Source organism: Pocillopora damicornis, chromosome 3, assembly GCF_964200805.1.
Source record: "Pocillopora damicornis chromosome 3, jaPocDami1.2, whole genome shotgun sequence".
Taxonomy (NCBI): Eukaryota; Metazoa; Cnidaria; class Anthozoa; order Scleractinia; family Pocilloporidae; genus Pocillopora; species Pocillopora damicornis.
Window position 1 is genome coordinate 28,474,536 of NC_142672.1, and position 19,172 is coordinate 28,493,707.

General features: G+C 39.4%; 4 protein-coding genes, 1 long non-coding RNA gene and 2 pseudogenes across 6 annotated transcripts; 4 read left to right on the top strand and 3 right to left on the bottom strand.

Annotated features, from left to right (window-relative positions):
• LOC149049202 (beta-1,3-galactosyltransferase 1-like) overlaps nucleotides 1-19,172 on the top strand; it is a 74,785-nt pseudogene that overhangs the window by 2,200 nt on the left and 53,413 nt on the right.
• LOC149049203 (uncharacterized) lies at nucleotides 502-2,641 on the top strand (annotated as a pseudogene).
• On the bottom strand, nucleotides 2,804-5,171 carry LOC149049204 (beta-1,3-galactosyltransferase 5-like). Of its 2 annotated transcripts, none has more exons than XM_089201837.1 (2): nucleotides 5,081-5,171; nucleotides 2,804-4,765 (listed from the first exon to the last, which is right to left on the bottom strand). In XM_089201837.1, the coding sequence occupies exons 1-2, from the start codon at nucleotides 5,154-5,156 to the stop codon at nucleotides 3,861-3,863; spliced, it is 981 nt and encodes a 326-aa protein (XP_089057963.1). In that variant the 5' UTR covers nucleotides 5,157-5,171; the 3' UTR covers nucleotides 2,804-3,860. The 2 variants fall into 2 exon arrangements, with proteins under 2 accessions (XP_089057963.1, XP_089057962.1); XM_089201836.1 differs by having other exon boundaries at nucleotides 2,804-4,726; nucleotides 5,030-5,171.
• LOC149049205 (beta-1,3-galactosyltransferase 1-like) lies at nucleotides 7,323-9,492 on the bottom strand. The gene has a single exon (XM_089201830.1). It carries the CDS (start codon nucleotides 9,191-9,193, stop codon nucleotides 8,213-8,215), a length of 981 nt encoding a protein of 326 aa, XP_089057956.1. The 5' UTR covers nucleotides 9,194-9,492; the 3' UTR covers nucleotides 7,323-8,212.
• On the top strand, nucleotides 9,701-18,064 carry LOC149049206 (uncharacterized). Its single transcript, XR_016185280.1, has 2 exons — nucleotides 9,701-10,145; nucleotides 17,601-18,064. It is a non-coding gene; the product is annotated as an uncharacterized LOC149049206 (long non-coding RNA).
• On the top strand, nucleotides 13,295-14,882 carry LOC149049207 (uncharacterized). The gene has a single exon (XM_089201832.1). It carries the CDS (start codon nucleotides 13,536-13,538, stop codon nucleotides 14,286-14,288), a length of 753 nt encoding a protein of 250 aa, XP_089057958.1. The 5' UTR covers nucleotides 13,295-13,535; the 3' UTR covers nucleotides 14,289-14,882.
• Nucleotides 14,922-17,195, bottom strand: LOC149049208 (uncharacterized). The gene is made up of 2 exons (XM_089201834.1): nucleotides 16,798-17,195; nucleotides 14,922-16,071 (listed from the first exon to the last, which is right to left on the bottom strand). The coding sequence occupies exons 1-2, from the start codon at nucleotides 17,056-17,058 to the stop codon at nucleotides 16,033-16,035; spliced, it is 300 nt and encodes a 99-aa protein (XP_089057960.1). The 5' UTR covers nucleotides 17,059-17,195; the 3' UTR covers nucleotides 14,922-16,032.

Here is a 19,172-nt window from a genome sequence, read left to right on the forward strand (position 1 = left end):
ATGGCATTATGGGGTCTTAAACTTCTCTGTGAAAAAGGCAGTATCTTCTCCTCTGCTTTTTGAATAAGAACATCGAATCTTTGTTTTAGACTGATGTAGAGCATCAACTTCATGCTGCCTTTGCCGTTGGCCTTGATGCTAGTTAATATATATGTACGAGTGATGCATTTCTTGCATTAAGGCGTTAGGTCGGTTTCCTTAAAGTGAAGACCCTGATAGGCCCTTCCCATTATGCCAGCATTTGTTTTGGCATTATGTGGTTAAAAAAGTATTTTTTTACACTTTTTCTGTGAAAAGAATTGCTAGCGTTATTTAGCATTTTGCATAACTTTGATCTAGATTTCAGCACTCAGAAGAGTTTAAATGCTAAATTTTAGAATTCAAAAGCATTGTGATGATTTGCTTTTGTGTTTTAGAGAAGGATTTCTGTAACTGTATGAACTGAGTTCAGCTGGTCAGCGGTTAACTTTCAGAGGCCGTTCAGTTGCATGTACAAACAAGATGGCGTCGGCCAGTGTCACGCCATCTTCTCGATACTTGCAGCTTATAGAAGGAAATTCTGAGGGGGAACATAGACCAGTCCCTTCAACGATTGTTCGAGATCGATCTTTAGAATCAACCAGTGGAAATTACAAGCGCAGAGGAAACAGCGATACAACGAAAGTCCCGTTATATGAGCGAGTTAAGCAGTTCCCAGGCGAGAATTTGATTGTCAGAGAAAGAAAGTTGTTTTGCAGTGGATGTAAAGAAATCATTTCCTCCATGAAAAGCGTTCTGAAAATCCATATTTCGTCCAAGAAGCATCAAAACGGTAAAGAGAAGTTGAAAAAGTCAAAATTGAAAGACCAGACCATAATCGAGGCATTCAGAAAAGAAGGAAGTTCAAAAGATAGATCGAAGTTGTCTGTGAGTTTTTGAAGGCGGGTATCACGATCGGTAAAATAGACATGCTACGGTCTCTGTCGGAGAAGAACAGCTATCGACTCACTGGAAGCTCTCATCTGGGACAGTATGTTTCCATGGCTTTGAAACAGGAAATTGAACGGATTAAACAAGAATTGGAAATACCTGGTCAAGTTAGCATGACAAGTGACCTTTCAGTCATTTTTGACGGCAGCACCAGACAAGGGGAAGCAATTGCTCTAATAGTACGTATAGTGGACAATAACTGGAACATTATCCAACGACTTGTGAGAATTGATGTTTGCTCTAAGTCAGTCAATGCCAACGAACTAGCACAAGTTCTTAACTAGTGCCTGTCTGTTGATTATGAGGTCAGAGCGAATTCCTTTCTCGCAGCCATGAGAGACAGTGCAAGCGTTAAACAAGCAGCACTGGACAGAATAACATTTATATTTCCTAAGATGCTGAATGTCGTGTGCTTCTCTCATACACTTGATAACGTGGGAAACCATTTAGTGATCCCAACATTGGTAGAGTTCGGAAGCCTTTGGATCAGAATGTTTCGCCATAGTTGTAAAGCCAAGCTGTTATGGAAGGATTTAACAGGTCAAACATCAAGATCATATAGCGAGACTAGACAGTGGAGGTGTATCATCAGTTGATGGTGCAGTTTGGAGATGTCGCAAGGTTCGTAGAAGAGGTAAAGGACGCAAAAGTTTGCCTACAGTTACCGCCACAACTTCAAGCAATACTTTCTGAACCACAGCGACCAATGAACTTGAAGCTTGAGCTTACCGCTACTATTGATGTTGGCGAACATTTTGTGAATGCCACGTATTTTTTGGAAGGGGATGGTCCTTTGATTTTTGGCTTGTTATGAGAAACTAAGCGCCATTTTTTTGTCAAGCTCCTTGTTTCCCTAACGTCCGTGCAATTGCAACTGCAATTGCGGAGGAAGAACGTAAGAGCACTCGAACGGAGTGCGAAGGCTTATGTTGAGCCGGCAATTACGTGGTTTCTGAGAAAGTTCAATGTCGATCTTTATGATGTAGTGGTAGCATTCAAGGCTTTCAGACTATTCTGCCCCGTTAGGATTCAGTGGCTCAAGCCCACAAATGCATTAGTAGAATCTCTGAGAGCATTTCCTTTCCTGGATAGTGATACTACCATCGACGGTCTCAAAGCCGAGCTTCCTGCCTATTTGGCTGCCGCTGAAGATGTTGTTACCCGACTGAAGAGAAGAAAGTCGAATGATGGTGTGAGCACGAGGAACAACTTCCTCGTTGGGCTTCCGCAGTGAAGCAAGTTCTCCTTGTCCAACCATCGTCTGCTACGGCAGAAAGAGTATTTTTAATACTGAAGGCATCCCTCAACGAGCAACAGAATTGTGCTCTTGTTGACTACCTCCAAGCCAGTGTCATGTCACAGTACAACAAGCGCTAAGAACTTCGAACATTAATTAACTGTTTATCATTGGACAAGTTTTGACTGTATCAGAAGTTTTATAACAAACAATTGAACACTTTTCACTTCATTCAGTTGCTGATACACACATGATACCTGAGTTTCTACGTTTTGCTTGAAATTAAACAAAGCATTTTCTGCAAGCAAAGTAGCATTATTTTGAGAATCGAGCATAATTTGAGCATTTTTTGGCGTAAAGCGGAATTTCTAGCAGCATAAAATGCCAGTTTAGTAGCATAATCGGGAAAGGCCTAGACCCTGAGACGTTCTCTGTTTTGGAGTGCAGGCATGAGTCCATTCAACGTTTTAATGACATAAGCAGTGACTTTGGACAGGTTTATAAAATGAATTAAACAATGGAAATATGTTTATGAATTCTACTCTAACCAATATCTTTTTATATCATATCCAGGTTTTAAATCAGCATTACTGAGCATAACTATCAAGTGAATATTTATTTCTTTTCTTTAATTGTTACTGTAAAGTTTTTATTAATATGCGTGAAACTGCTGCTCGCCTCGACCAGCTGTTGCTATCTGCGAGCAGTAGATGTCAAGCCGTAAATATAACAGTATCAACTGAACTGAATTGAGTTGAATTAATGATTATGAATTCTAAACTGACAATGTGTAACAACATGAATACTCTAACCAACATATTTTTTACATCAAAGCCAGATTTTTAGTCAGCGTTTCCGAGCGTAATGATGAGAACTCTGTTTCAATAGGTAAAAGTAAAATTGAAAGCCTAGAAATTATTTGACCTCTGTAGCAGTGTGACAGTTTCTATTTTACCTTGAAACGGAATAGTTCCGTTGAGTAATCTTTGATTACATACATGAGTCAATGTTTTAAGATTGCTTGAAAACCAGATAGAAGAGTTCATTTTATCAACTACATTTCTGAAATAAATTTTTCCGTGTCTCTTGTTTCCTCACCCTGCATGTGTCTGGATCAAAGAATATAAAGTCTTGATTGCTCTCAAGTCGGTAAGAGCTAAATCTTACATCACATTTTGATAGTTTTTAGTCTCAAAGAGCTACTCATTCGCAGACATGACCCTTTGTATTGGCATTAAAGCATATCAGTACAAAGTGATTCAAACTTTACAAAATCATCCAACAAGCTTTTGGACAGTCACGATTTGTGTATTTTCAAGGAAAAATAAAACTATTTAAAGATGCAATCAATTTTTACAAGACGAGGAAGCAGTAAAATTCAATAAATTCCCCATAGAATAATAAACTGCGATAGCCGTTTCTTGATATCTACGGCTTATTTTGACAGATACACAACTTGCTCACACACTCAGCCTGATTGTCGGTGAATGTTGTAGCATCCAATGCCCTGATTCTGACTCTTCGAGCTTCGCACATTCAAAACAAAGATGGCTTTAATTAGCTGCACTCAAATGAACAACGGATATTTTATAGGGAAAAATTATTCACTGAAGAATTTATGAAAATATACGTATGTACTAACCACGCCATCGAACTACTGAGGGAAAATGGCTAAGTTAAACATTTTCATTTGGCACTCTTCCCCTACATCATGCCTGACTAAAGTATTCTTTGTTGGAACACATACATATTGGGGCGGATGCCATAGTTCAAAACCCACATTGTTTGTAATATTTATTCCGTTCTTACTTGCTAGCATGCCAACGTAAACATCGTCCAGTCTGAAGAACGGCAAAGAAGAGAAAGTGTCAACAAATGCACTTACAACATCGTGAGATAAAATGTATCCAAAACCGGGGCAAAAGTCTGGATATCTCATCCCGCTATATTCCTCGTAAGTTACCTTCCATTTACCCTCCCTTAAAGGAACAGGATTTGTGTAGTGATTGCCAGCGTAAAACATCTTTTTCGGCGTGGTGTGTGCGCTTAAGAAGGAGAGAACTCTTGGAACGTGCACGAAAACGTCGCCATCCAATTTCAAAAGAAACGAGAAATTGCAATACGTTACTGCCCACTCGAAGCCCATTTGTATCTTTCGGGTTTGATTCCAGTAGTGGTCATAATAGCTAGCTCGCACAAGGTCCTTAAGTGCTTCATCTTCGTCAAGCAACACGTTCGAAACTGCTTCATTCCGTGTTTGAGCGACCAGAAAAACTGACGTCCATCTTGGTTTTGCGGATCTTTCAAATGCCCATGTCTTACGAATGTTATTCCTTCTTTCGAAGTTACCTGGAGCGGATGAGATAATGATAAGAAGATCGTAATGTTGCATACAAGATCTCCTGGTTATAAGAAATGTTTTGTGATGAATTTGCGAAGTAGAAGTTGTCGTGTGATTCATTTTCAGTTCTCGTAATTGGATCCGCTTCACATGGTTTTCGACATCTAGTTGTTCACGAACAATGTCAGAGAAGGAGGAACGGGTACTCCGTATAAGTCCTAGTTGGAAAAATACATAGATTGCCATCAAAAAGGCTAAAACCGCCAAAACTCTTTTTCCATGTATTCTGATCATCGTTTACCGGCAAACCCGAGAAAATTGCCAATGCCCATAAAGTCGACATGTGCGGCGGCTTGCTGGCGTTACGTAGGAACAGACAGTAAAATTTACGTCATCTAACCCTTTACAACCTTTACAGTCGTGTGATTCATTTTCAGTTCTCGCAATTGTGTGGGCTGCACGTGGTTTTCGACATCTAGGTAGTTGTTCACGAACAATGTCAGAAAAGGAGGAACGAGTACTCCATATAAGACCTAGCTGGAAAGATACACAAATTGCCATCACAAAAGCTAAAACGGTCAAAACTCTTTTTCCTTGAATTCGGATCATTGTATTCCAGATAACCTGATAAAATTGGGTATGCAAATAAAATTGGCGGAGTGTAAACTTGCCTTCTGGCGTCGCTTAAAGCGAAACCTTAATTATTAATGTTTTAAAATAATGTACTTTTCCATTCAAAAATATCAGCATGCTCATTGGCCGAGAATACGTGAATTAATCCCGAACAGAGTAAAATTTTGAGATTGAATTGATTAAAGTCGGCAAAAGCACAACAAAACAAAATGGCAGAAAGATCTCTTAAATCCTTTTAACTTTCGAGAAAAATGTTTCGTAGAGAAAGAACTCAATGTTGTCCTGTCAGTTGAATTGGACCTTCCTCCGTGGCTTATTTTCTTAGACGGTGTAAGACTGGATTTTTATCTAGTGCCCAAAATACGTTTTTTGCACTCTAATTCTACATTCGAAGAATCGACAGTCCTGGACATCGAACCATTGATACAAAGTCTTCTCTTCCCCGTCTAATTCCATCAAAACGTGATGATATTTACGCGCGCCATTGAACTCACTCCTCAATTGGTTCAAGTTCTTTTCTTCTTGTTGTTTAAGGGTCACTGTACGCGTTCATTCTTTTAATATGTTTCTTTAATCTCTTAAGGGCGGAATTTCGATGAGCGAGTTTAATTTTCAATCGACGAGCCTCTCCCTTTTCTCATCCAAGATACACAAATTGCCATCACAATAGCTAAAACGGTCAAAACTCTTTTTCCTTGAATTCGGATCATTGTATTCCAGATAACCTGATAAAATTGGGTATGCAAATAAAATTGGCGGAGTGTAAACTTGCCTGCTGGCGTCGCTTAAAGCGAAACCATAATTATTAATATTTTAAAATAATGTACTTTTCCATTCAAAAATATCAGCATGCTCATTGGCCGAGAATACGTGAATTAATCCCGAACAGAGTAAAATTTTGAGATTGAATTGATTAAAGTCGGCAAAAGCACAACAAAACAAAATGGCAGAAAGATCTCTTAAATCCTTTTAACTTTCGAGAAAAATGTTTCGTAGAGAAAGAACTCAATGTTGTCCTGTCAGTTGAATTGGACCTTCCTCCGTGGCTTATTTTCTTAGACGGTGTAAGACTGGATTTTTATCTAGTGCCCAAAATACGTTTTTTGCACTCTAATTCTACATTCGAAGAATCGACAGTCCTGGACATTAAACCATTGATACAAAGTATTCTCTTCCTTGTCTAACTCCATCAAAACGTGATGATATTTACGCGCGCCATTGAACTCACTCCTCAATTGGTTCAAGTTCTTTTCTTCTTGTTGTTTAAGGGTCACTGTGCGCGTTCATTCTTTTAATATGTTTCTTTAATCTCTTAAGGGCGGAATTTCGATGAGCGAGTTTAATTTTCAATCGACGAGCCTCTCCCTTTTCTCATCCAAGATACACAAATTGCCATCACAAAAGCTAAAACGGTCAAAACTCTTTTTCCTTGAATTCGGATCATTGTATTCCAGATAACCTGATAAAATTGGGTATGCAAATAAAATTGGCGGAGTGTAAACTTGCCTGCTGGCGTCGCTTAAAGCGAGACCTTAATTATTAATGTTTTAAAATAATGTACTTTTCCATTCAAAAATATCAGCATGCTCATTGGCCGAGAATACGTGAATTAATCCCGAACAGAGTAAAATTTTGAGATTGAATTGATTAAAGTCGGCAAAATCACAACAAAACAAAATGGCAGAAAGATCTCTTAAATCCTTTTAACTTTCGAGAAAAATGTTTCGTAGAGAAAGAACTCAATGTTGTCCTGTCAGTTGAATTGGACCTTCCTCCGTGGCTTATTTTCTTAGACGGTGTGAGACTGGATTTTTATCTTGTGCCTAAATACGTTTTTTGCACTCTAATTCTACATTCGAAGAATCGACAGTCCTGGACATCGAACCATTGATACAAAGTATTCTCTTCCTCGTCTAATTCCAACAAAACGTGACAATCTTTACGCGCGCCATTGAACTCACTCCTCAGATAGCAGATCTGGTGGATTTTGTGTGCTATGAATTTACTAACGGATGATTTTACGGATCGACTGTTCAAACGGAATTAGGGCGTCAGTGTGTTCCATATTTTCTCCCTGCATGTTTTCCCTACGTTTAATTTCCGCTTGTCCTGCTTTAACAGTATCAACTGAATTGACTTGAATTGAATTAATATGAGTTTATTAATTCTAAACTGACAATATGTAACAACATAAATACTATAACCAACATATTTTTACATCAAAAGCAGGGTTTTAGACAGCCGATTACTGAGCATAATGATGAGGACTCTATTTTAATAGGTAAAAGTAAAATTGAAAGCCTAGAGATTATTAGACCCCTGTAGCCGTGTAACAGTTTCTATTCTACACTAAAACGGAATAGTTCCGTTGAGTAATCTTTGGTTACATGTATGAGTCAATGTTTTAAGATTGCTTAAAAAACCCGCTAGAAGAGTTGATTTCTGAACTAAATTGTTTCTGAAATAAATTGTTCCGTGTCTCTTGCTTCTTCACCCTGCATGTGTCTGGATGAAAGAATATAAAGTTTTGATTGCTCTCAAGTCGGTAAGAGCTAGATCTTACATCACATTTTGATAGCTTTAGCCTCTAAGAGCAACTCATTCCCAAACACTATTAAAGCATATCAATGCAGTGTGATACAAACTTTGCTAATTCATCCAACAAGCCTCTTTACAGTTACTTTTTGTGAATTTTCAAGGAAAAATAAATCTATTTCAAGTTGCAATCAATTTTTACAAGATGAGAAAGCAATAAAATTCAATAATATTCCCCATAAAATAAACTGCGATAGTCGTTTCTTGATATCTACGGCTTATTGTGACAGATATACAACTTGCTCTGACATCCAGCCTAATTGTCGGTGAATGTTGTAGCATCCAATGCCCTGATTCTGACTCTTCGAGCTACGCACATTCAAAACAAATATAGCTTTAAATAGCTGCACTCAAATGAACAACGGATATTGAATAGGGAAACATCACTCACTGAAGAATTTATCCAAATATAAGTATGTACTAACCACCCCATCGAACTATTGAGGGAAAATGGCTAAGTTAAACATTTTCATTTGGCACTCTTCCCCTACATCATGCCTGACTAAAGTATTCTTTGTTGGAACACATACATACTGGGGTGGATGCCATACTTCAAAACCCACATTGTTTGTGATACTTATTCCGTTCTTACTCGCCAGCATGCCAACGTAAACATCGTCCAGTCTGAAGAACGGCAAAGAAGAGAAAGTGTCAACAAATGCGCGCACAACATCGTGAGATAAAATGTATCCAAAACCGGGGCAAAAATCTGGATATCTTGTCTCGTTATACTCCTCGTAAGTTACCATCCATTTGCCTTTCCTATGAGGGCCCATGTTTGCATAATGACAGCCAGCATAAAGCATCTTCTTCGGCGTTGTGGGTGCGCTTAAGAAGGAGAGAACTCTTGGAACGTGCACGAAAACGTCGTCATCCAATTTCAAAAGAAACGAGAAATTGCAATACGTTACTGCCCACTCGAAGCCCATTTGTATCTTTCGGGTTTGATTCCAGTAGTGGTCGTAATAGCTAGCTCGCACAAGGTCCTTAAGTGCTTCATCTTCGTCGAGCAACACGTTCGAAACTGCTTCATTCCGTGTTTGAGCGACCAGAAAAACTGACGTCCATCTTGGTTTTGCGGATCTTTCAAATGCCCATGTCTTACGAATGTTATTCCTTCTTTCGAAGTTACCTGGAGCGGATGAGATAATGATAAGAAGATCGTAATGTTGCATACAAGATCTCCTGGTTATAAGAAATGTTTTGTGATGAATTTGCGAAGTAGAAGTTGTCGTGTGATTCATTTTCAGTTCTCGTAATTGGATCCGCTTCACATGGTTTTCGACATCTAGTTGTTTACGAACAATGTCAGAAAAGGAGGAAAGAGTACTCCAAATAAGTCTTAGCTGGAAAGATACGCAAATTGCCATCACAAAAGCTAAAACGGTTAAAACTCTTTTTGCAGTAATTCTGATCATTGTATTTCGGCATATCCGATAAAATTGCGTATGCAAATGAAGTCGACGTGTACAGTTTCCCCGCTGGCGTCGCGTGACAACAGACAGCAAATTTTAAGTCATTTGACCCTTTGCAACTGAAGGCCCTGAATAGGACTTCTTAAGAAACTTGCTGCACTTAACGAGAGTGTGCTGACCACTACAGGAGGGCAGATCTGATCTGTTTGACGACAGGATGATTTTATTTAACAAATAGAGAAGCCTTGACTGTGCTCTGTTCTGTTATAAAGCACGCCATCGCCAGAAATCAAGGACATTTCGAGCCCGCTAACAATTTTCAGCAGTATATCGTATTACACTCCGGAAAAATAGAATATCAAAAGAATTCAATATGGCGGCGATCACGGCTCGATCTGCAAAGAAGAATGTTTCGTACCATGACTTATACAATTTGAGCAAAAAGAAAAAGAAAAGAAGACCTGCAAGTAAATCTATGGAATTTTTCGAGGCAGAGCGATGACATGATGTCAGAATTTTGATTTGCTTTAATTTAATTTTCGTGCCAAGACTGCTGAATTTGCATTCAATGCCTGGCATATTTTTATTCCGAAAAGGACCTGAGAACTAATTTATTTCCCTGCAAGAACTTAAACAAATATGGCCGACGATTCGAAGATCAGCATTGCTCGTGTTTAACTATTTCAGTCATAGTTTTCAACATGGCGTCTCGTCACTTACCTAACATGGAAAATAAGGGATATTCTGGCGTGTTGGGAAGTTTTTTGATGGGAGGAAATGGCAATTTTACAGGATATTTGGACGCTTCGAACTCTGTAGCAGTCAATTCGATAGAGAGCAGTTGACTTTATTGATGCACTTTCCTGGCGAGTTTTTGGGATGGAGAACGACGGATTTTGAAGAACTGTATGGCGACCTAGGTCAATGATCAATGACAAAAGAACTGGCTCGGGAAGTAAGTGTTTTTATTTATCGAGTCCCTGTGAGGTTTGATGAATAGCAGAATCAGTACTGAATATGTCTCAATCGAGAGCAGACGGGACCATGAGCTCCTGATTGTTATATTTTAGAAATTCTACAAATTTCCATACAGTTTCTTACATTACTTGGACACCATTTAGAACGAAATGCGCAAGCGCGGCCGCCATCTTGTCCAATATTTCTGCCGATGAGGAAGCGGCTAGAGTACGAATGAAGTGTAGAGAGAAACACGAGCCGTAGTCGAGTGTTTCTCCCACTTCTTGAGTGCTCTAGCCGCTTCCTAAGTGGTTTATAACAGAACAGAGCACAGTCAAGGCTTCTCTATTTGTTTCATAATAAAGAATCCGTTAAATTATCCAAGCATTACTTTCAATTTTCAAAACAAACTTTATTTCTAAAGCGAACAACAATGTCGTCAGCATGCTCTATACTCTCATAAAGCACGCTACAATAAGCCAATCAGAATCCTCGTTAGAATGGTTCAAATAATCTGATTGGCTGTACAAGATTAAAGCTGTCAAAAGTGTCAAACCATCAAAGTTCAAAAACCATCAAAGTTCACATTCTACGATAGTTTACAAACTGAAATAGTTCGGCAAGTCGAATTTAACACTTTTGCCTGAAGTTTTTAAGTCTCTAATACAGAATCTTAAAGTGAAATGTTCAGTGAACTTCAGCCGAATTATAGCTCATAAAAACATGCGAGTTTTTTCACATGACAAGGTAGAAAACAAACTGTTCAAGGCGAGTGTTTTTTGAGTGAACGACAGCCGAGTTCACCGCTCGTGATGACAGCGCCGCAACACTCGGCTGCAGTGACTGATGTGAATTGCCACTCAATGAATAGGAAAGGATATCAGAGCAAGCTCTTATTTTTTTCACTCGAAGGGCGGCCGATGTAATTTCTGAGGCTTGCTTTATTGTGATGACCGGAGATCACCATGATGAGCGAGCCGCGATGGACTTCAGCATGATCATATTCGGTCAGACACCGTCATGATTAGAATGAATTTTAACAATTATGCCAGTTTGGTTATATTTTATATTTATATTTGTTCTGTTTTGTTTTTGAACACTGAAATTTATATACTATACGAGTGTTAGCTGTGTTTGATTTTTATTACCGTACGTAAGCTTGCAATCTAACTGAGCGTGAAAATCTTTAAAACTCGGAATGTTTATTTTGTTTTTCCTTTAAGGATTTTCGTATCTGCTGACGTTTTAATAACGTAATTTACGGCGCCTGATATGTGTTACAAACCTTTGTTTGATTCATCTGTTGCTACTTGCCAATGAGGGGGTGGGGGTTTTTTGACTCAATTGGTGACATGACATTACTAATTAGGCCACCAAATTTTTTTAATATGGCAGAAAACAATAAAACTAACATTTTTAGAAAGAGGAGATTTTGCACTTTCATTTGGTGCAATGAACTAATACATGAGGGTGTGAATGGGGTTAACCGACTAGCGACAAAGGGCGTAAAAAATTACTGACTACCGACGAAACGGGGAAAAAATTACCGACTAGCGACAAATAAATTCTAACCGACAACCGACAACCGACAACCGACAACCGACATGGTCAGACGTGATAGGGATGTTTGTATTCAGAAAGAACAGCATTTTGATGATTTCTAGCTCAGAAAATCCTTCTTCACCCGACGTAACCACATTAATTCCAAATTTAGCCGAATTATAGAATTTCTTGTCTTCAAATTACTTTAAATCCACGGGATCCTTCTTTTCGGTGAGCAGCGTGGGCTCATTTTAGAACAGCGGCTCGTAATCGGGCTGACAAGACGCCCTGCTGTCTCATTTCAAGAACAGCAGATCACAATCGAGCCGACGAGACGCCCTGCTGTTGTCTTTTTGTTGCTCGTTGTTTGTTCATGCGGTCGGGTCATGACTGGGATTGCTAAAGTCATCGTGAGTTTTTTTCGAAAAGGTGAAGAAGTCGCCATCGAACGTCATCGAAGCAGGGTCCCAGTAGACAAAGAAGCTCATAGAGGAGTATCTGAACTAAAAAAACATCTTGCGGAGTTTTTAGGACTAAAGGAGCAGGCACATCAATATGGAATTGGCGGATTTTCGTTTAAGTTATTTCGCCTGGCGAAATCGCCTGCGGGCAAATGCGAAAATTTTGCAATTGTGACGGAAGGGCAATGGCAGCTTGAACTTCCAAATTTAATATCGGATGAAAGTAGCAGTGAGCTCAACGTAAGTGTGGAACGCGTGCAGCGGAGTTTGATGAATCACTTTAGTTCTGTAGTTAAATATTAAGCTCAAATATTAACGTGGTTAAACTCTAGTTCCACCGTTTTTTGTTTGTTGTTTTGTGGAGCGGAATTTTTTTTTTCTTTTTCACCGTCCATTTGAATGCGAAAATTGAGAAGAAAAATCTCTACAAAGAAGTAGCGAGTAAATCAGTTTATAAGCTTCTTTCTGATTAATTGGTGAATGAACAACAGTGTAGCTTAACATATTTAAGACCCCGTTCATTTATACACGCCCTTAAATTTATTCGTTTCTGAAAACCAGACGTTCAAATAATATTCAATTCTCTCCTCGAGGGAAGCTACGCACGAGAGATTTCGCTCGATGTGCACGTTTTATACATCTTGACGAGCATTTGCTGATAAGAACTGTGTAAGTTTCTCAAAAGCCTACTAAAGAGAAAACTTAAAACACACGGTATTTAATATTTTAGTACAAATTATCCAAGAGGTCACAAACTGGACCGGAAAGCCAGTAGTGTTGCTGAAGGCGTCGGCTACATCTGATAAAAGCAAGCAGAAGTCAATGAACGACACTGAGAAGAAAGGTGACGAGTCAAAAGTGAGAAGGAAACGGAAATCACGAGAAGAAGCAAAAGAAGATGAAAATCTGGCAAAGAGAATCATGACTGAAGGAGGTGACATCGAGAGAAACGAAAGGCAACAAAGAGACCTTCAAAAGTTTCAGGATGGTAGGGCTGAATTAGCACTTGTAGTTCGTTTACCTGATTTTCAAAAGTCATAAATTTCGCTACTTTGGAAATTCTGCGGTATTCCTTGTTTATAAACACTGCCTTGTTTATACAACGAAATACGCTCACTTGGTGCGTTCGCTATGCAAAGATAGTTTCTTTTAAATTCCGGCTAAAAACTGTATTATTATCACTTTGATGGGCATTGTGGCGCATTTTGCGTGCTAAAATAAAGAATTTGCCGGGCTAAAATGTATTTTTAAAAATAAACCAAGACAACCAATGTTCGCGCCGTCTTCTTGCAGCGTTGGTAAAAGAAACCGTGGAGCTATTTTTAAAGCCCAAATCATGGCTGAAAACATAGAAAACAACAAGTTGAGCGAGATGTCTGCAACCAATGGTCCACAGGGAACTGTATCACAGAAGACGCAAGTATCTGTGTCTTTGCATAGAAAGGCTATACAAGAACGTGATGGACATTAACCCCCAATTTGTAGATGATCTGCTGCTCGAAACGTTGCTCACAACAGTAGTGGAAAATTTGCACGCTGTTTCGCACCTTAAACACGAGACATTTACGGTAATTACATATGCCCAGGATTTTGGAACAATTTGCAAGGAATCTCTGAAGCGCACATTTAGATGGGCAGCAAAGTACTACACGCATGACAAATCCTACAATCCGGTACCTCAATCCGCCATGCCCCTTTCTGCTATAGCTACGATGACACCTTTGCCAAGTGAGGACATAACACCAGGTATGGAAGGACAGATCAAAGAGTGGCTAGAGAGTTACAGACCAGTACGCCAACGGACGGTTAGGAGTGAGACCACAAAAGATAAGGCTGGGGCCTTGCCGCCAGCTGTCTACGCCGTTCACCACACCGACGAGTCTGAAGAGAGGCTTCGATATCCTGAAGAAAACACTGTATCGTCAGCAAATGCACAACGCGTTGTCAGCATACAATTTGTGGACGAAGGGGATGTTACTGAGGTGTTTGAGGATCACAGAGAAGTACAAATCGATGAGTATGAGACAGATTCGGATGACGAGGAATCAGATTTTGAAGAACATCCAGAGGTTGTCAACAGAGCGTGTGTTACCCGATCCGGCAGGGCTGTTCGTGCATTTGTGCGTCTCGACATGTAAGAGGTACTAACAGTTAAAAAATCCATTTAACGGTGCAGATTGATACGTATGACAACCAAATTTTTGGCAAAAAAAAAGAGAAAAAAAAGAAAGCTCGCAGAAAAGCCACGAGAGCCGTTGAATGATAAGTGTAGTGAGTTTTTGTGGACGTCTCGGAAAAAAGACTTCCGTAGCTTACAAATTAAAATTAGGTATCCCAGGGGCTAGAGTGGGTGTTTCATTCTTTGTAGAATTTACCTGTCTTGATTTACTTCGATGCCCCGTAGTCGACAGGAAACAAATTCACATCTATAATAAAAGCTTTGGTGAATTTTATCGGTATACTAGATTTGCAAACAAAAGTGGGGTAGATGAGCACGTTGCTAAATTAAAAAACAGCGTTAACGAGGTTTAAGTGAAAACAAATAATGAATTATTACAAGTATTACACTTCGTCTAGAGTTTAAAGTCCTAAAACTGGGAAAATTGCATAATAAATGTGAATAATTAACGTGTATTTTTAATTATTAACTGAGATTTACCGACAACCGACAAAGGTCAAAAATCTTAACCGACAACCGACAAAGTAATGAAATTTTAACCGACAACCGACAAAGTAATGAAATTTTAACCGACAACCGACATTTTGACCCCCCCATTCAGACCCTCATACATGTGTCTTACAGAAAAAATATGAAAAATCCAGAAAGGTAATAAAACAGATTTTTTCCCCAACCGTCTTCAAATTAGAGAACAGAACTGAAGTGAAAACTTTGTCAACACAATAACTGTACACAATATCAAGTTCTATATACACAGAACACTTTTCCTAGCACAAAATAAAACACTACTGTTCTTCTTTTAACCATATTTAATTGCAAACTTGATGTCAGTCAGTAGTCTCAAAATCATTTTAGTGTTCACTTGAATCAACCTTAAACCTCGATAAGTAAATTAATGTTTTGATCAAAGGAAACATAAAATCATCTTGATCTCCTTTGAAGTGGTCTGCCTGGACCATTTCTTGGTCTGCCATGACTGTCTTTGAGTCTCTTGGGACCATTTCTACTGGGGTCATCAAAAAGATAACTTTGCAGTGTGTGGTAGCGCTCAAAGCAAGGTGCTGGACACATACGCACTTGGCAAACCGAGCACTCATAGACTGTTTCCACTCGTTGAATATGTATTTTACAGTTTCTGTGAGTATCAGTTGCCACAGGATGGTGAAACTGCTGGCGGTCAAAGCGGACATCCTGTACTGCTACATTGCCTCCAGAAAAGTTGTTCCGTCGAAAAGAATTTCCTCCTATCAGTTCCCGCACAAGATTCTCTTTGAATTTGACAAGGGTGACTCTAGGATGGCCAGCTCTTCTATACATGATGTGGGCATTCAACACAGCAACTTCAAGCATATGAAAGAAAATTTTGTAATACCAAATATTTCCTTTCATAAGCCTGCAGCAAGTTGCTATGCGTTGATCACCCAAATCAACTCCTCCCATATGAGAGTTGTACAGGTTAATCAACTGTGGCTGTGCAATGTTCTGCCTTTGCCATTGTCCTCGTGTTTTCACCCTTCTCTCTATCTGTCCAATTCCCAAACCCTCAGGGAGAGTTGAGAGTAAATGTACCAGCTTTCGGTCCTTCCATGTCACACAGATGAGGTTGCCACTTTGACGGAAAAGCGATTCTCCCCTGACAAGGCTTTTGACCTGCTCGCATTGCTGGTCAACAATGTCCTGAGGTAGGTACTTTCTATTTCCCCTCACTGTTCCACAGGCTCTAATTCCCTTTTTTTCCAGTTCTAGAAAGAGAGGTACACAGGTATACCAGTTGTCAACAAACAATTTGTAACCTTTGTTGAAATAAGGCTCTGTTAGCTTTAGAACAACTCGCTTAGCCAAATCCTTGCTTGCTGCTGGACCCTCTTTTCCAGTGTAAATAGAAGTACCAAGTACATAGCCAGATGCTGAATCTACTATCACAAAACCTTTGATCCCAAATCTGCTTCTCTTCAAAGGCAAAAATTGTCTGAAGTGAACATGGCCCTTGAATTTGATCAGTGTCTCATCAAGAGATAAATTCTGAGAAGGTGCATATACAGCTGTAAATCTGGGCACAAGAGCATCTAAAAATGGTCTAATTTTCCACAGTTTATCCCTGTTGGGATCTGTCTGGTCTGGGGCATTGCAATTATTTACAAAGTGGAGATATCTCAGAATGTGAAGGTAGCGGTCTCTTGACATGGTGCTAGAAAACAGTGGAGTTTTGGTGACCGAATCAGTTGACCAGTAAGCTTTCAAATTGCTTTTTTTGACAAGACCCATTGCCAATGTGAGCCCAAGCCAAGCCTTTAGCTCTGGAAGGGTAAAATCGTGGAGATCACCCAGGGAATTGTCCTCAAGCTGCCGTTTTTGATGCTCAAACCGTTGGTCTCGCGAATAATCAGCTGATAAACATCGTCAGTAAACAGAAGTTGGAAGTAATCTAAACAATTACTGTTATTGTCCATTTCTACCCTCAAACCAACCTCTTCGCGAAAATTTATGCCTTCTGGGGGTTGTATAGTAGATGTCCATCTCATATTGGAGTAGTTTTGCTCCTCGTCATCGCTGTTTTCAATTTCTCCATCACTTTCCTCTTCCTCTTCATCGCTATTTTCCTCTTCATCGCTGCCATCGACATCGGAAGGCGCTTCATGGTCAGAATCCACGTGGGCGATTCGCAGAAATGCTACAGGCAAGTCATCTTCGTCCACAAAAGTTAATCCCATCGATTTTGCAGCCGCCATTTCGATCTTTTTCGCAAACAGATGTCTTACTACTGTTTTGGCGACGCCATATTTAAATGGCAGACGCGATATCGGCAACAACTAGAGTAAAAAATTCCGGAAAATTCGTATTTCGATGTTTCGAAGAGCTCTTTTCGCTGAAAATGAGCCTCATTTTGTTATCCAGCGGTTTAATGCATAAATAGCCTCAGTTCCCCACGGGCTTGCTTTAAATAGCAACAAAAATAGGGTGATGTAATTTTCTACGGCTGTGGCCGTAGTTCGTCCCCCAGGGGTTAAACGAGACGAAACGAAAACAAAGGCTAAGCGAGTGTGACGTCTTCATGGGTCGTCTTTCAAGGCAAAATAAAACCAAAGGGAAAACCAAAGTGGACGTTTATCAGCGATTTATTATAAACTATCGTAAGCTGAAGTAAAAATGCGGCGAGATTCTATCAATTTAGCGGCTGAGCAGTGTTTAACAAAAGGTCTAAACTTACACAAGGCAAACTAAGTATTGCGAGTCGATGACACTGGTAACGAAATTTATTTTTTTCTTATAGGGTACTGTCACGAACCTGCAATCTGATTGGATTTTTGAAGAGTCTGTTTTTCTTATCACCGCTCACGAGAACGCTTTCTTGTGTCGCCGAGTACATCATACCTTCTTTGCCACTTCTCGTAAATTTATTTCGCCGGTTGTGCCGGCTGGGCAGTGTTTTTGAGCGAAGACGTCGGTCACGACCTATAACCGATAACTAACTTATTAGTCCTTTCTTCTCTCTCTCACTCTCAAATCACTTTGCTTGCCAGCAAAATGTTAGTTCAAAATGAACTTGTGGCAGCAAATGTGTCATTAATGGGCTGACACGGGGCCTTAAAACGGATGTTACTAAAGGCGGGAATGGGCAATGGGAAATGGAAAAATAAGATAGGAAAATAAAATGGTAAGATGGGAAATTCATTGCTTATAATGCGGAGTAGATATTTTTCAGCAAAATTAAAGAAACGGCATAAATTAAAAAAATTACCCGACTTGTTTCTTTAGGTCACTATCGAAAGTTTAGCGAGTAACGAGTATAACTTATCTGATAATTTCAATTAATTTTCTAAAAGAGGGAGTAATTTTTATTAACATCAACAATTGAGGCTCTGTTCGGGTGTTCGTTCACATTTTAACCCTTTAACTCCCACAAATGATAAACAAATAACTTCTCCCTACAATATCCATGCACTATCCAGCAAATAGGTAATGAGAATTCTCAAATGTATCAGGTCGAAGTTGTTGTCTTGATCTAACACCAAATTCTCGCAACTTATGTACAGGGAAATGTATAGCAGCCAGAGGGGAAAATTAACAATCAGATCTTGGGAGTTAAAGGGTTAAAGATGAGTTTACTCATATTTGCAGGAAGCCCATGGAAGTTCAAGAGTCTGATGCATCACGCGCTATTAATAGGGACCTTTAGCACCGAGAGTTTTCGTAGCGAAGTTTTATATGAAATAATTCATATTTGTACTGCGGTTTTAGATCAAAGTGAAATGTGATCATCGCAGTAAATTTTCCAATTCAAGCAATTGGAAAGAAGAAGCCTGAAAAAAAAAAAAATCAGGACTTCAACGGGATTCGAACCCGTGACCTCCGCGATACCGGTGCGATGCTCTACCAACTGAGCTATGAAGCCACACATTGGGAGCGAGGTCAATTTATTGAGTTCATATCTTCCCGTGCAGTGAAATGATGTGAAGTTTTATATGAAATAATTCATATTTGTACTGTACAAATATGAATTATTTCATATAAAACTTCACATCATTTCACTGCACGGGAAGATATGAACTCAATAAATTGACCTCGCTCCCAATGTGTGGCTTCATAGCTCAGTTGGTAGAGCATCGCACCGGTATCGCGGAGGTCACGGGTTCGAATCCCGTTGAAGCCCTGATTTTTTTCAGGCTTCTTCTTTCCAATTGCTTGAATTGGAAAATTTACTGCGATGATCACATTTCACTTTCATCTAAAACCGCAGTACAAATATGAATTATTTCATATAAAACTTCACATCATTTCACTGCACGGGAAGATATGAACTCAATAAATTGACCTCGCTCCCAATGTGTGGCTTCATAGCTCA

What these genes read in the sequence shown, in the direction of transcription:
- LOC149049205 (XM_089201830.1), bottom strand. Translation starts at nt 9,193, where the DNA reads ATGATCAGAATTACTGCAAAAAGAGTTTTAACCGTTTTAGCTTTTGTG.
- LOC149049208 (XM_089201834.1), bottom strand. Translation starts at nt 17,058, where the DNA reads ATGGCGGCTGCAAAATCGATGGGATTAACTTTTGTGGACGAAGATGAC. An exon ending in GCATAAATTTTCGCGAAGAG is followed by an intron (nt 16,072 to 16,797) that starts GTTGGTTTGAGG and finishes CTCTCTTTCTAG; the next exon opens with AACTGGAAAAAAAGGGAATT.
- LOC149049207 (XM_089201832.1), top strand. Translation starts at nt 13,536, where the DNA reads ATGGTCCACAGGGAACTGTATCACAGAAGACGCAAGTATCTGTGTCTT.
- LOC149049204 (XM_089201836.1), bottom strand. Translation starts at nt 5,156, where the DNA reads ATGATCCGAATTCAAGGAAAAAGAGTTTTGACCGTTTTAGCTTTTGTG. An exon ending in TGACATTGTTCGTGAACAAC is followed by an intron (nt 4,727 to 5,029) that starts TACCTAGATGTC and finishes TCTCTGACATTG; the next exon opens with TTCGTGAACAACTAGATGTC.